General features: G+C 30.1%; 2 protein-coding genes across 5 annotated transcripts; one reads left to right on the top strand and one right to left on the bottom strand.

Moving 5' to 3' along the window:
• Nucleotides 1-5169: 5169 nt before the first annotated feature.
• Nucleotides 5170-8434, bottom strand: LOC122712275 (polypeptide N-acetylgalactosaminyltransferase 3). Of its 4 annotated transcripts, XM_043931788.1 has the most exons (12): nt 8226-8434; nt 7768-8093; nt 7550-7659; nt 7293-7473; nt 7042-7211; nt 6800-6967; nt 6597-6696; nt 6335-6504; nt 6095-6187; nt 5870-6012; nt 5527-5793; nt 5170-5442 (listed from the first exon to the last, which is right to left on the bottom strand). In XM_043931788.1, the coding sequence occupies exons 2-12, from the start codon at nt 7899-7901 to the stop codon at nt 5314-5316; spliced, it is 1665 nt and encodes a 554-aa protein (XP_043787723.1). In that variant the 5' UTR covers nt 7902-8093; nt 8226-8434; the 3' UTR covers nt 5170-5313. The 4 variants fall into 4 exon arrangements, with proteins under 4 accessions (XP_043787723.1, XP_043787721.1, XP_043787722.1 ...); XM_043931786.1 differs by having other exon boundaries at nt 6095-6504; nt 7768-8062; XM_043931787.1 differs by having other exon boundaries at nt 6095-6504; nt 7550-7651.
• An 823-nt stretch (nt 8435-9257) lies between these two features.
• On the top strand, nt 9258-15368 carry LOC122712276 (protein transport protein Sec31A). The gene is made up of 14 exons (XM_043931789.1): nt 9258-9326; nt 9754-9965; nt 10051-10373; nt 10459-10556; nt 10633-10878; nt 10968-11261; nt 11348-11716; nt 11808-11925; nt 12047-12352; nt 12425-13623; nt 14142-14216; nt 14313-14555; nt 14639-14710; nt 14817-15368. Exons 2-14 carry the CDS (start codon nt 9763-9765, stop codon nt 15003-15005), a joined length of 3735 nt encoding a protein of 1244 aa, XP_043787724.1. The 5' UTR covers nt 9258-9326; nt 9754-9762; the 3' UTR covers nt 15006-15368.
• The last annotated feature ends 26 nt before the right edge of the window (nt 15369-15394 follow it).

Raw genomic sequence — 15394 nt, forward strand, 5'->3', positions numbered from 1 at the left:
GGTTCCTTGCGATCTCGATTGAATGAAATTTCGTGCCAAGTTTTCGCGTCGAGCAATGGAGCACTATTGGATCGCTCGGCGAGAACGGGATTATTATCAAATTGTACCAAAGAAATCGAAGCGAGGCGAAAAATTATCGATCGAGAAGAATATTTAAATAAAGGAGAAGAAGAAGAAAAAAAAAAGAAATCGAAGGACGCAAATTAGGCAAAAGGTAAAAGCGAAAGGGAGTATATCGAATCGACCACCGGCGATTTATTTTATACTTTCTACCGTGTATATATAGAGACATTCACCGCAAGTAGCGCAGGTGCAGAGTTGCAGGATGGCATCAAGCGGTCAGGAGATCATCTTGACCTTGGTGAATCCGATCGATTGTGCGGCTGAGGCCGAAAGCGCGTCGGGGAGAGAATCTGGGCGTCTTCTCTCCCAGAAGAAATTCGCAACACACCGAGGATGTTCGTCGGCAGATTGGTCCAAGGTGGTCTGATCGGTGACGCGTGAGAAACCGATTTGCGCTTTCTAATTTGGAATGTCGGCGATTTTCTAAATTACAGGAGCAGCCGGTTAGATGAAACGCCGCTAATCTCGATAGGCGGATAAAAATCTGCTATCGCGATACGATATGGAAAAAATGGAACGAAAAAGAGATCGAGGCTTTGCTACACGTCGATACGTGAAATTAATTCAAATTAAATATTCGCGCTATGAATATTAATATCGAACGACAAGATAATCAAATAGTCGAACTACTCGAATAATATAAGAAATTGGCAATGAAATATTCGATGACATAAAATTTCAAAACCTCAAATCAAAATCTGTGTGCAGCATCGAGGAGAGAATTCGACGCGATTCGTAAAGAGGGAAAGAGAGAGAGAGAGAGAGAGAGGCGGTGGTGTTTATTTCGTTGCATCGGTGCACTCCTTATCGTGTAACCAGAGGATCCAATATGGCGGCAATTACGCGTCCACACGAAATCCATTTTAAGAGCGAGCCGATTTCGTAAGGAGACCGATGCAACACCGTTACGAGGACGTGGCCCGAGGTGTGACTAAGCATCCAGTAGATATTCTCTCTCCTCCAGCGTGGCGATACGCGAGAAGCCACTCGGGAGGAGGATGGCAGGCCCTGTTTTTCTTGCCTCACGCATACGATCCGATGGCCTCGGACCTCTGTTGTTGCGTTACACTTTTGCCACGCCCCGATCGGACGGGCAAACTCATCGCGAAAGTGAAACGCAATAAAGGAGCCACGCCGGAGCGAGAGAGCCTCGACATCCATGAAACGGCTCAACGGAGAGGCTACACGCCCGAGAGAAGGAACGAGAGGAGCCGGCCGTTCTGTATCCGTGATGCGGAGAGAGAACGGTGGACGAACGAGGTGAATGAGAAAAGAGAAAGATCGATCGAAATCTCAAGGCTTGGAAATCGGTTTCCTCGCCACCTACCACGGCAGTCGTCGATCCGCGACCGAATGTAGGTATCTTCTCGACCGAAATTCTCAGGCTGGCTTTGGCTCGTCGTTCCCATTGCCGATGTTACTCCTTAAAATAATGTGTTTACAGTTCGTTTCATTTCCAAAAATTGAATTTGAACTCTTATGCCAATAGCGATTACATTTTTTTTTTTTAATATGAATGAAAATGGAACCCTTTTTTACATCATAATTATTTAGAATATTTGCTATCGATTTTCAAATGAATAGATTATATATGTGTGTATCAGAAGTTGAATGATATGGTTAAAAAGTCGAAAATATTGAGTATCGGCATAAGAATTACATTATACAACGTCAATAGCGTTACATAATCGATTCGATTTAGTGGAAAATATTATCTTCGTGCTAAGCAATTCGTGGAAGCAGTTCCATAATAGAAAAAAGAAAAAAAAAAAGCCGCGAAATTTCTCGGGGAGGGATCTATCCGCGAAATCACGGCACGTCCGCTCGCTTTTTCGATCTCATCTCGTTCCAGTTTGCACGCGTGATTTCACTGGACGGGTCAGCCTGATTCAAATTACGACAGCTTGTTGTTACGAGACCGGAGGAAGAAGCGTCGTACAAAAAAAAAAAAAAACACAGATGCGTACATTTCTGAAATGTAGAGAAAACTCTGTTAGAAATTTATGTGAAATTCAAATGTGAAATTCAAATCACAGTTGAAACTCCATTTATATGAACGAAATTTTAATATCTGACTATTTGAACTTTAAGCTCTCATTTTTAGAAAAATTCGAAATTACGGAACAAACAATGAAATTACATGTAGATGGAGTTCCATATATACTTACTTATTTATCTTTCCATTTTAAACATTTGACGATTAAATCCCTATACAAATGTTTTTCTTCATTGTACATACGTATTCAACGAATCGAATCACATATTAGCGGAAATATAATATAATATTTGTACCTATAACTGTTAGAATTTGAAACGAGGCTCAATTTAGTTAGTCGAAATCATCGTAAAGATATTATCGCGTATCGACGAGTTTCTCGAGATTCTCTGCCACGCTTGCCTACTTTTCTTCTACGATTAAACTGCGACGTAATTTAATTTGTAATATAAAACTTTCGGCCAAAATGTTTGTTCTTTCACAATCAAATTAATATTATTAAATTTTACAAGTGACAAATAACGTTGAACTCGTCGATGAGCATACTAATCCCGCGAAGAATCTCATCTAAATATCCGACGAACGAGTCCAACTCGAAATAAAGAGTTCATTAAATGGACGAAGACATTGTCGATTTCAACCCTAAAAGATATCCATCGTTAGGGTCGACATATTTCACCCTAAAGCAAATGTTTTCACGCAACTTTCTTTTCTTTTTTTTTTTTTTTTTTTAAAGATAGCATTTAAGGATTAATATCGAAATCGAGGGGGTGACGTTTACGCGCGTCCCACCCCCCTCCGCGATTAAATTAGTCAATCGTGCGCGAAGTGTACCAAGCGGATCGTAGAAAAGAGTACCGTTTTAATTTTGATACATAGTATACATAGAGATCTATATGCAAAAATCGATATAAATATAATATATACATATGTGCGTGCGTGTGTATGTAAATCGTACGACGATTGTGATTTCACCGAGGTTACCGAGTTATACGTATTTACTGTTTAGCCAACAAACAGCGGCGCCTTAAGCCGATCAAGCTATCAAGCGCTCGTTACCTTTTAGACCCGTTAGCTCGTAAGTTTGTCCATCCACGCTCAGTTTTGTCTTCTTTTTTTTTTTTTTTTCTTCTTTTATCCGTTTTTGTTTTTTTGTTTTCACATACATAGTCAAATTGCCGATCAATCGAATCGAGTCGAATCGAATCGAAAGGATCGTCGTCGCTTCGAGATCAACATCCCTTTCTAATGTCTAATTATTCATCTTTCGTTTTTAGAGATTATTATTGCATCGAGTGAATAATGCTCGTCGATGATCTCGTTGCGACGATAAAATTATTCGTTCTTTTTTTTGCGAATGATTTTATCGTTCGTCGGTCCTTTTTTTTTTTTTTTACTCCTAAAAAGAAACATACACTGTTTAACCCTGTAGTCGCGCGTCCTGTAGAATATAGTGGTGACTGTATATATGTTTATATGTAATATTCGAATTAAAAAAAATATATATATATATACATTGATGTACACAAAGAGAGAAACGAACTTACACGTGGAAATTCATTTTAAAGAAACTCTCATCGTACTTGCGTTTACTTTCTCCGCTCTCTCACCGCGTTCTTGCCCGCGTCATACCTCTCTCAATCTTCCATTAAACTCCCCATTTTTGTATCCCTACGAGTTTTTCGGCGATAGTGCAAACATGTTGTTAAAAGAAAGTCGCCTAGATTCCGAGAATGGTTCAAGAGGATGAAGAAGTTTTAATTGATCGAAATCCAGTTATCTTTGTTGGAGAAATGTAATATTTATTATTATTAGTGTTACAAAATTACTCGTTCATCTTTTTTTTTTTTTTATACTTAAAATATTTTCTAATATTTTAAATACCGTTACCATGCATCATTTTGTGAAACAATAGTTTATTTTACGTATATTTTACCAGTCAGAAATTCAAGTTCTTCTTCAAAGATGATCGCGTCTCCAGAAAATCAACGTTTCTATCCTCTACCGCATGAAAAAGGATACATTAACGTGAGAAACGGTAAGATATAACCAGGGTCATAGGTACGTGAGAACCAGAACAAACGGTGAATTAGAGAAAAACGTGACCACATGGTCAAACGGAAATTCTAGATTTTTCTTCTGTAAGTCCAATGATCTTGATTTTGATTTTTCTATCTTTCACTCATAATTATTCCGAAATATATTATTTTATCGATCATATTTCATTAATATTTAAAAAAAGTATAATATTTGGGAAAAGTTCGTTGGTTTTTCGATGAAGTTAAAAAATTTGAGAAGGATGTGGATCAACGGGTTTAATGGAACGATACTGATCTATAAATAAAGACTCACTCGTTTCAGTATCAGCCAAACTTGGATTGGAGGTGATCATACATCGAACGAACAGGGAGACTAGGCCATTTCAAGCTAAGTAACTTCTTAGCCTCGCCGAGGATATGACTTTGACCCACATATTGGTAAAGTACGTCAATCAGAATAGAATTCCAATTGTTTTAATCAAAATGATGTTTAAAATATTTCTCTGGAAGAAACAATCTTATTTAGTATTTGCTGTCTTTGACGGAAAAGTAGTTAGTAAAAACTGAATATAATAATAAAATGATAAAGTAAAATTTCGTAAAATTGCATTTATTGGACAAGCTATTGATATGAATATTTAATTAAAATCAATTTTGTAATGTAAATGCAAAATATGTTTAAATTCACGTAATCTTGAATAAAACACAACCTTGATAATGATGACAATAAAGATGATCATATGTAACTTTAGTGAATTTGATGAATCAACGACTATGAACAGCATCTTCTGTCTTCAGAATTGACAAGAATATATTATCTATTTTAAGCATTTATTATAAAATCTAAAGAAAAAATTGCGATTGATTACGATGTATGTATATTTATTGAACACAATATCAATTGTTATTAATAAATTGAATCTTTTAAAAAATTCCTTTTTATAAATTATCAATAATAAATACTTTTATAGAAGTATATATAAATTTATTTACAAATATTTTTTTAAAAAATTGACGTATATAAAAATAAAAATGAATTAAATTTCTGATTAAAACAATTTCGAAAAATATAGATATATTTTTCTTATATCTACAACTATTGTCTTTAATGTTCTTGTATTTATTGCATATAATATTCAAAAATTATTGATAATATTATTTCCAAGGAATTGATTCCAATAACCATTTCTGATCCATGTTTTTTGTACAAGCGGCTATCACAGGACCTTCTTCATTATTTGATTGTAAGCACATTCCAGAAGATATATGTAAAAATGTCTGTGCCTTAAAAAAGAAATAAATTTATTTTATTTTTTTTTTTAATTTATAAATGAGAAAAATAAATACAAATAAAAATACACAACACACTTGTTTATCATATTGCCATTTTTGTCTAATATGACTGTTACATGCCATTATTTTAACCTTTGGTGTCGTTTGATGTGTATCGTTCTCAGGTGCATCTAAACAAACGCTTTCATCAGTCATTATAATTCCATCCGCTGTCATCACAAACATTTGATTAAGTAATGGCCGTGGAACACATGAATGAAGGATTGCATATCCTGATGGTTGAGAATATGTTCCTTTCGCAGATGGTCGCATAATGCATTTCTTTGATAACATATGCACAATCTAATATATCAATAATTAATAACTTGATTTATCAATTAAATTCGTTATTTAATAATAATTTTAAATTTAAATTTACCCGTCCAAAAAAACGATCATCTTTAGGAAAGAAATGTTCTGGCCATATATTATCTAAATACCACTCGAAATTTTTGCATTGTAATTTTTTACGTAATTCCAATCTAGATCGAATTGTTTGCTTATCTTTTAATCTAGCTGCCTCTAAAATAAAAAATACATTATTTAATATATTACGAAACTTAATATATTAATAAAACCAGCATCTTAACTAAAATTTAATTACCTGCATTAAATTTAAAATAAAATTCTGCCCATTCATCCATCCAAACCAAAGCTACCCTAGCGAGATTTCCGTATAAAATCTCTCCAACACCACCTGGGAATGTATATGGTGATGATTTTCGAAAAAGATGTCCTACATGAGAGCATGGAGCTATTTCAATGCTGCCACCGCATTGCCATACTCGAAATGATAATTCCAAATTTTCACCGCCCCAAATTTTCATTTGATTATCGTAACTACCTAATTCAAAAAAATAATCTCGATTCATGGAAAATAATCCTCCAGCCATAGCAGGTGTTCTAAATGGTTCAACAATGTTTTCGCGTCTTTCTTTCAACAGTCGGCCGTTTAACGTTAGCCATCGAAAATGCAAATCCCAATTAAATGCTCCCCAGTGCAATTCGAAAGATCTAAAATATTATTGACTATAATTTTATCTTATCATATCAATTTTATCTTACAATTTGATTATTAAAAAATGATACAAATAATTATATTTTACCGAGTATAACTAAAAGTATCGTCATTTATTATATCGATAACAGGAGATACTACTCGAGTTCTATTCTTGGCCACTGCTTCAAGCAAGGGTTCCAACCATCCTGAAAAATATATAAACGTTATAACAATATTTTAATTTTATTTGTTATTATATATATGTATAATAAAGTGGTTATTATAAAATTAAAACAAGAGCTTACCTACCAACCGTGCATTCGCAGTGTGCGTCAAGAAATGTGAGAACTTCGCCTTTAGCTTTATTGGCACCTAAAAGTCTTGCATTCACTAGACCTATACGTTTTTTAGAACGAAGAACTTTAGTAGAAACTTGTAAATTCTTTACATGTTCATCTAATGCATCCTTCAAAAAATCTAATAAACAAAAAATAAAAATAAATTGAATGCATATAAAAATAAAATATAAATAATGGATGTATTTTTTTTACCTCTATCACTATTATCATCAACAAGAATAATTTCTTCTAATAATTGTGTTGGAGATCTATCAATTACACTATATATAGTCCTCAATAATGTACTCCAAGCTTCATTATGAAAAACGATAATTATTGATGTTTTGGGTAAATTACCCAAATTCATATATCGTGTTATGCATCTGCAATCGATAAATTATCTATTATTGATATATCATCGATATTGAAAATGTCGATAAGGTAAATACCGATAAATATATTACCCTTTTCTTCTAACATCCGGTAAAGTGCGATTTAATGGTATTCTATCACTAGCCATCAAGTTAAATCGGTTAATTTGAAAAAGTTGTTGCATTTTGTAAAAATCTTTCGCTGGTACAATAACTGGATTGCCATTCTTTCCTTCAAATGGTCGTGGATTAAACATATTTTTGTTAATAAGATCTGTTAATAAATAACAAAAATAATATTATATAAATAAATTCACAGACATATATAATTTATAATTTTCGAGATATACCTTTCGTAATGTTTGGAGTTTTCATTGGATCCACAGAATCTCCGATATAATGTCCTACTACTACGTGTATTCCTTTACGATCTATGTAATCTTTTTGATTGTCTAACAATCTCAAAATAAAGAAAGAAATAAAAAATATAATTAAGTCAAATTTATTTATATTTAAAGTGATTTCCTTATATTTTTAATTATAGATCTTTAATTTTATAGTTACCTACCGAAGAGAAATATAATCATTGCGAATATTTTTGTCATCCTTTTTCCATGACCAAATAAAAAAAATACCCATCAACAGAAAAATTGAAAAAATAATTGACCATGTCCGACATGATCTTCTCAATCGCGGCCACATTACGATCTTTATTAAAAAGAATGTTGAACTTAATTTAATTTAAAAATAATTTTATTTATCTCATCATGGAAAGAAATCACTGTTATCGTTGAAGACGAATTTCCGTTATTTTTTGCTTCTCATTCCAGTTCATCGTAAGAGATTTCGAGAACTACCTTAAACTAGAAAAAATTATAAAAATTTGGATAAATACTAATATATATTATTATATTAGTATATTCAAATTTTTATAAAAAAAATTTATCATAATGAAAATGAAAATAAAACAAAAATGTAATAAAGTCTTTAAAGTTTCTAATTAATTTTGTATTTGCAAATATTTACCTGAATTTGTATTAAAATTGCAATATAGATTTTAATGATGCACACAAAATGCTTATATAGAATAATGTCAGATGTATTTCACAAATAAGCACAAGGACAAGAAAATATTTTTTTTGTTATTGTTTTATGATGAATATATTATTTTTTAATATGAAATTATTGTTTTACATTAGATAAATATTTTTTTTACTTCATAATTTCTAATAAAAACTCAAATTAAAATCTTTCACAGAAATCAATGCATTCACTCTACCACACTTTCAGTAACTGGAAACTCCAAGACAGGACGCTATGAATAAGACAGTGCTGTATCTAAACACTTTATAACCTCATACTTCTAATTAAATGAAATTTTATTAAAAAAATAATTTATATATATTTATGATAAGATATTATTATAGAACTAGATATATTATATAAGAATAAAGAAAATTTTATATAGATTATTTTTTATATACAAGAATTATTTCATATATAATATACCTTATCAAATATTTTGTTATTCCTGTGTTTGTTGAATATACATAAATAAAACAAATATAAATCAAATAAAACATTTTTAAATTAAATATCTTTGTATTTTATTAATTTTATTTAATTTTTTAATAAAAAACAAACTATAAGAAAGGACAATTGTTGATTTAAATAATAATTATATAAGTATAATCAATGTTAATAATAGATTAATATGATTCTTAAGTATATTTTTAATGATCATTGTTAATAAATACGTATTTAAATATATTTAAGAAAATTTCACGATGTTCAGAATTATTTTATTTATTTAATATTCGTTTTTTTTTATACATATGTACAATTGGAAACTAAAGTTATTTTATAATTATTATCAAAAAAAATGTAATTAAGAATACTTTAAGTAGAATATTCTTCCTCTTTCTTTGTGACATTCCATGAAAATGGATCATTTGAGTAAAATAATTACGAATATCAAATATCATATTAATATATTACGAATACCAAAGAGGTCAGCACTATTCTCAACGTATGGTTCGCCACGTTGGAAGAAGTTGACGGGTGACTACTGCTTGTTTGACATTAGGGGTTTATTTCTATAAAATATACTTGATTCAATATATTCAGGTAAAAAACTATTATTTCGGTAAATTATATACTTGTTGCTTTATCTAAAATAAATTTTTACAACGAAAACGTATACGTGTTATATTTTAATAATAGTAAGACACTGAACCTGCGAATCGGATGTTAATGCATTTTTAATATTATTATAATGTTTATAAAGTTTTTTTTTTGCAAGTCATTAATTTAAAGACTACATATATTAACACATATTCGTACGTGTTTATATAAAATAAATTATATGATTTTTAAGTGTATTTTTAAATTCTTTTGTTAACATTTTTCCATAATTTTTTTTATTACAATATAAAAAATTTTAAAAAATATACAATATATATAAATATATTGTAAAATATTAAAAAATTAAATATTATTTTCTAATTTCTTATAGACGTTTTTTATCGAAAATATATAAATAATTTATTTCAAGGAATCAAGAATGAAGATAAAAGAATTACTGAAGACAGTTAATGTAGCATGGTCACCACCTGCTCAATACCCCATATTACTGGCTGCTGGAACTGCAGCTCAACAACTTGATGCAAGTTTTAATACATCTGCTAGTTTGGATTTATATTCTTTAAATTTACAACAACCTGGATATGATTTAGAACTTAAAACTAGTGTTGCAAGTGATCATAGGTAGGAGACAAATTTTGTTTGTATATATATATATATATATATATATCATTAAATAATAAGTTTTATACATCTATGAAAATTGTAGATTTCACAAAATAATATGGGGTTCATATGGTAACAATCCTGCTGGTATAATTGTTGGAGGTTGTGACTATGGCATGATAAAAATTTATTCTGCTGCTAAAATGTTGGCCAATGATAATAATTATTTAATAAGTAGTCCAGATAGACATACAGGTCCAGTTAGAGCACTTGATTTTAATCCATTTCAAGCAAATTTATTAGCAACAGGAGCAACAGAAAGCGAAATTTATATATGGGATATTCTTAATACAAATACCCCAATGACACCTGGATCTAGAAGTCAACCATTAGAAGATGTACAACATATTGCTTGGAATAAGCAAGGTAATTTTATAATTTATAATTAATATATTTATATTTTTTAATATATTTATATATCAATATTTTTAATTTTTATTTTCATTGATAGTCCAACATATTCTTGCTTCCACATTTTCACAACGTTGTATTATATGGGATTTAAGAAAAAATGAACCTATTATCAAATTAACAGATGCAAATTCAAAGGTAACTTGTACTATGTATTTTATCTACATTTTGCTTATATAACATCATGATTTTTATATTTTATATGCAAATATAGGTAAGATGGAAAGTAGTACAATGGCATCCAGATGTTGCAACACAATTATGTTTAGCATCAGAAGATGATCAAACTCCTATAATTGAATTATGGGATTTAAGATTTGCAACATCACCTTTGAAAACATTTCAAAATCATCAACGTGGAGTTCTATCAATTGCATGGAATTTACATGATCCAGATTTGCTCTTAAGTTGTGCCAAAGATAATAGAATATTATGTTGGAATCCTAATTCAGATATACCAGTATGTTTAGTATTAGTGTTTAGTATATTTATAAATGGATTCATAATTGACTTTTAAAATTCATGTATATTATTTATTTTAATATATAGAATGGGGAAGTAATTTGTGAATTAGCACAAACAAATCAATGGAATTTTGATGTCTCATGGTGTCCAAGACATCCAGGATTAATTGTGGGAACTAGTTTTGATGGACATGCAGCAGTTTACTCTTTATTAGGAGGACAACAACAAAAGTCTGTAGAAACATCCAATAAAATTGTAGATTCTTTCCCTGGAATGGATCCTTTCACACATCCACCTCCTCCAGTACATATTGAACCAACAGTTATTTTGACAAAAGCTCCAAAATGGCTAAAAAGACCATTTGGAGCATCTTTTGGAGTAAGAATCTATTTTTAAATATGTAATGTTTATTAATTTTCATATATTATAGTATCAAATTTATATAACAGATAAAATTTTTTTAGTTTGGTGGTAAATTGATAATTTTTGAAAATGGATCTGTAGATCCTAATCTACCTCCAAACTCAAACAGAAAAGTAATTATATCACAAGTAGTCACACAACCAGATTTAATTCAACGTTCAAATGAATTGGAAGAAGTTCTCAAAAGTGAGCAATACAATGATTATTGTAAAGGAAAGGTTGAAAGTACTACCGATATATATAGAAAAAAGATATGGAATTGCGTGGCTGCATATTTCGGTGAAAATGTGACAAAAGACATATTGGATTTACTTGGTTACAATGTGGATGCAATGAATAATAAATTAAATCAATTTATTTCGCAAGAAGATATTAATAATATTACGGAAGGAATCGGTAATTTAAATAATGTAAGTTTTATTTTAATGTAAATTTTATCATATTTATCACAAAGAAATTCTATACAATATTAATTATATAATAAAATATATAATTATTTAGGTACTTAATGGAAGTGCTATTGATGGAACTACAGCGTTTGATGCTATTGCACAAGAATCTAAGAAAGCAGCAATAACTAATCTAAAAAATAAAAAACTTCAAATTAATGTATCTGATGGTAATATTAAATAAATTTAAATTCATTTTCAAATTTATTAATTATATATTTAAAATTCTTTTTTTATTTTTATTTTATTTTTATTGAATTTAATACTAGAATTTTGTTTTCGTTATTTCAGATGAGGATGGGCTTATCACTCAAGCGATCCTCTTAGGAAATATAGAAGCTGCAGTGTCATTATGTTTTGCGAATAAAAGGTACGCAGATGCGGTCATTCTTTCAATGGCTGCTGGACCTGATTTGTTAGCACGTACCCAGTACAGATACTTTTCAGAACATTCTGGAGCTCTCAATTCTCTTATCAATTCGCTAGTTAGTGAAAATTGGGCTGAAATTGTTAACAATGCTGATATAAATTGTTGGAAAGAAGTATTGATTGGAATATTTACTCATTCCAATCCACAAGAACGATCTGCTTTATGCGGTATATATTTTATTATAAAATATATATAATAATTTAACTTTTGTAACAAATAAAAATTCTTAAATTTTACAGATATGCTTGGGGATCGTTTGGCATCGTCCGATAATGTAACGTTTAAAGAACAAGCTCAGATTTGCTACATTTGTTCTGGCAATTTGAGCAAACTGGTAGAATCTTCCGACGTTGAAATTCAAGAAATAGTAGAGTTAATAGTTATAATGCAAAAAGCCTTAGAAATGCAAGGTATTAGAGATGTACAAATAGAAGGAAAAATCGCAAATATTTTATCTCGTTATGCTGAAATGTTAGCAGCCGAAGGAGATCTCGATGCTGCATTGAATTATCTAGGAAATAGTCAAGATGAAAAAATCATAATGTTGAAAGATCGTTTATGCAGAGCTTTGGGTTATATTGAAGAATCAAAAATTATGCCAAAAGGACCAACAATGCAAAATTATTACGATCGAACAAGAAGATCTTTACAAGGTGTACAAAATCCACTATCTGGAGGATCAACAAGACCCTTTTTTGATTCAAATATTGCTCCTACAAAACAATCCTTTATACCACCTCCAAATCAATTTAATACTCAACAACAACAACAATCATTTGGAATACCACCTTCACTTCAACCACTTCAACCACTTCAACCACTTCAACCACTTCAGCCAACCTATGCAAGTCAATCTATAACTCAACCTATGCAACCTACACAGTCTATGCAACCTATGTTATATGATCAAACATCGCAATCTTACACTTCAACATCTATTTCTCAATCACTTCCACCACCACCTCCTTCAAATACATCAAGTGGAGTTGGATCTCGACCTCCTAGCGTTGGACCTCAAGCGAGATCAAAATATATAATAGATCCATCTGTAAAATCTACTTCAACATATGGACAAAGTGGTTTTCCTCAACAAGCATCTCCATATAATAATCAACAAATTCCTCCAGTACCAGGCTATTCTTCATCAAATATTTATCAACCTCAAGTTCCTATGTCAACAAACACATTCCCCGGACAAAATCTTATATCTAATCCTAAAGAAGTAGAATCTTTTAAACCAGTTCAACTTAGTGTATTATCTCCATTACAAAATCAACCACAAAATCAAATGTATGAAGCTATTAGAACGCAACCACTCCCGCAAACTGGATATGGCAATGAAAATCAATCATCTATGGATCGTTCAAACATCTATCAACCACCGCTACAACCTGCCGGATGGAACGACCCACCCGCTGCAAAGCCATCTAGGATACAAGTAAATATCTTTATATTTCTTCTATACTAATATACCTGGTGTTGCGTTAAAATAGTAATTAATTATTATGTATATACTTATATTATATATATATATATGTGTGTGTATATTCGAATAATATAGCCAGTACTGGCATTATGCAACAAAAATGAAATGTCTGCGGATCATGCTGGTACCAAGAAGTGGAAAGCAAAATATTCGAAGAATATGAATATAAAGGTATTCTTAAGGACACCTAAAAAGATTGAGTGTTGTTTCCACTGTTTCATAATTGCGATTTCTTTTTAAGCAAAATATATTTATTCCCCTATATTTTAAATTCAATTTAGTAAATCATAAATAACAATCTCGTGTGATTAACTAATGCGACAGTGTGAAATATAAGGATGTTTCTATTTGCTTTATACAAAAATTGAAATTATGCAATTATATTTTACAATTTATATGTACTATTTTATTACAGCAATTAATATAATGAAATTTTTTTTATATATAATATAGTATTACATTTTTTACAGTCAAAACAAGATTTTCAACCACAAAATCCGATTTTACATCCATTAAGAGGGACAATACCACAATCTGAACCAAATGTAAGTGATACAAATAAGATTCTTTCAAAATTATATAATACTATTAATAATTAATATTTTTATTATTACTAATTTTATACTATTATTATTCTTAAGGTTTTGCCACAAGAGAGATTCTATCCAGAATCACAAGCACCTTATAATCCTCAACAATATAATCAAAATATGTCAAATATAGGTGCTCAATATGTTAAACAAATGGAATCTTCACAATCAACTACAATTGCTAGAACATCAGAACCAGAAAAACCAAAACTACCAATACCAGAACAACACGTGCACTTGAAAACAGTATTTGATGAATTAAAAAAACAATGCTTTGAAAATGCTAAAAATCTGGTAAGATGATTCTTTTTTATTAACATAATAATTTTTATTAATAAAAAAAATAGACAATTACGGTTTTTATTTTCGCAAAACAGCAAATCAAACGCAAAATAGAAGATGTATCCAAAAAACTTGATGTTCTATATGATTGTCTTAGAGAGAATAAGGTGTGTACATACATCTTTATGAGATATATATTTTATTATTAATTTAGAAGAAAGAAATCCTAAAAAAATAAAATACATTTATTGCTTTATCTTTTTTACCTTATAGTTATCACAGAATACTTTACAAGGATTACATCAAATATCACAGATGATACAAAGTGGAAACTATACTGGAGGCTTAGAACTTCACACACAATTGGTGTCAGGCCCAGATTTCAGTCAGATATCTTCTTTCATGCCTGGTATTAAAGTATTATTATTAAGTGCCCTTCAATTGAATGTCTACATTAGATAGAATGCAATATATAAAACTCAAAATCTTTATACTTATTCATTTTTATAATTTGAATTTTTTATAATCTTTAACAGTCTTATTAAACGAAGTATTTATGTTACATTTCTATACTATTCAATGCAGTATGAATAGTCGTGAATATTTGTATATAAACTTTATGACTGAATATTATATCATCAATAAAATCATAATGTTTATATATTTACATTTAAAAAAGATGGCTTATCAAGATTATAGATAAGCTTGTGTCATAACTTCTTTACAATTAAAAATATTTCATTATATGTAAGAGCATGTAAAAAATAGAAAAAATATTCGGGTAAATATTTCAGCGAATTGTTAATTAAATTTTGTTTCTTTTAATATGTGTACATAAAATATTAAAGTTG

This window comes from Apis laboriosa, unplaced genomic scaffold (assembly GCF_014066325.1).
Source record: "Apis laboriosa isolate Shangri-la unplaced genomic scaffold, ASM1406632v1 scaffold1_cov151, whole genome shotgun sequence".
NCBI lineage: Eukaryota > Metazoa > Arthropoda > Insecta > Hymenoptera > Apidae > Apis > Apis laboriosa.

What these genes read in the sequence shown, in the direction of transcription:
- LOC122712275 (XM_043931786.1), bottom strand. Translation starts at nt 7,901, where the DNA reads ATGTGGCCGCGATTGAGAAGATCATGTCGGACATGGTCAATTATTTTT. An exon ending in CCGGATGTTAGAAGAAAAGG is followed by an intron (nt 7,212 to 7,292) that starts GTAATATATTTA and finishes TATCGATTGCAG; the next exon opens with ATGCATAACACGATATATGA. An exon ending in TTATTTTAAATTTAATGCAG is followed by an intron (nt 6,013 to 6,094) that starts GTAATTAAATTT and finishes TTTTTATTTTAG; the next exon opens with AGGCAGCTAGATTAAAAGAT.
- LOC122712276 (XM_043931789.1), top strand. Translation starts at nt 9,763, where the DNA reads ATGAAGATAAAAGAATTACTGAAGACAGTTAATGTAGCATGGTCACCA. An exon ending in TAACAGATGCAAATTCAAAG is followed by an intron (nt 10,557 to 10,632) that starts GTAACTTGTACT and finishes ATGCAAATATAG; the next exon opens with GTAAGATGGAAAGTAGTACA. An exon ending in CAAAGCCATCTAGGATACAA is followed by an intron (nt 13,624 to 14,141) that starts GTAAATATCTTT and finishes CATTTTTTACAG; the next exon opens with TCAAAACAAGATTTTCAACC.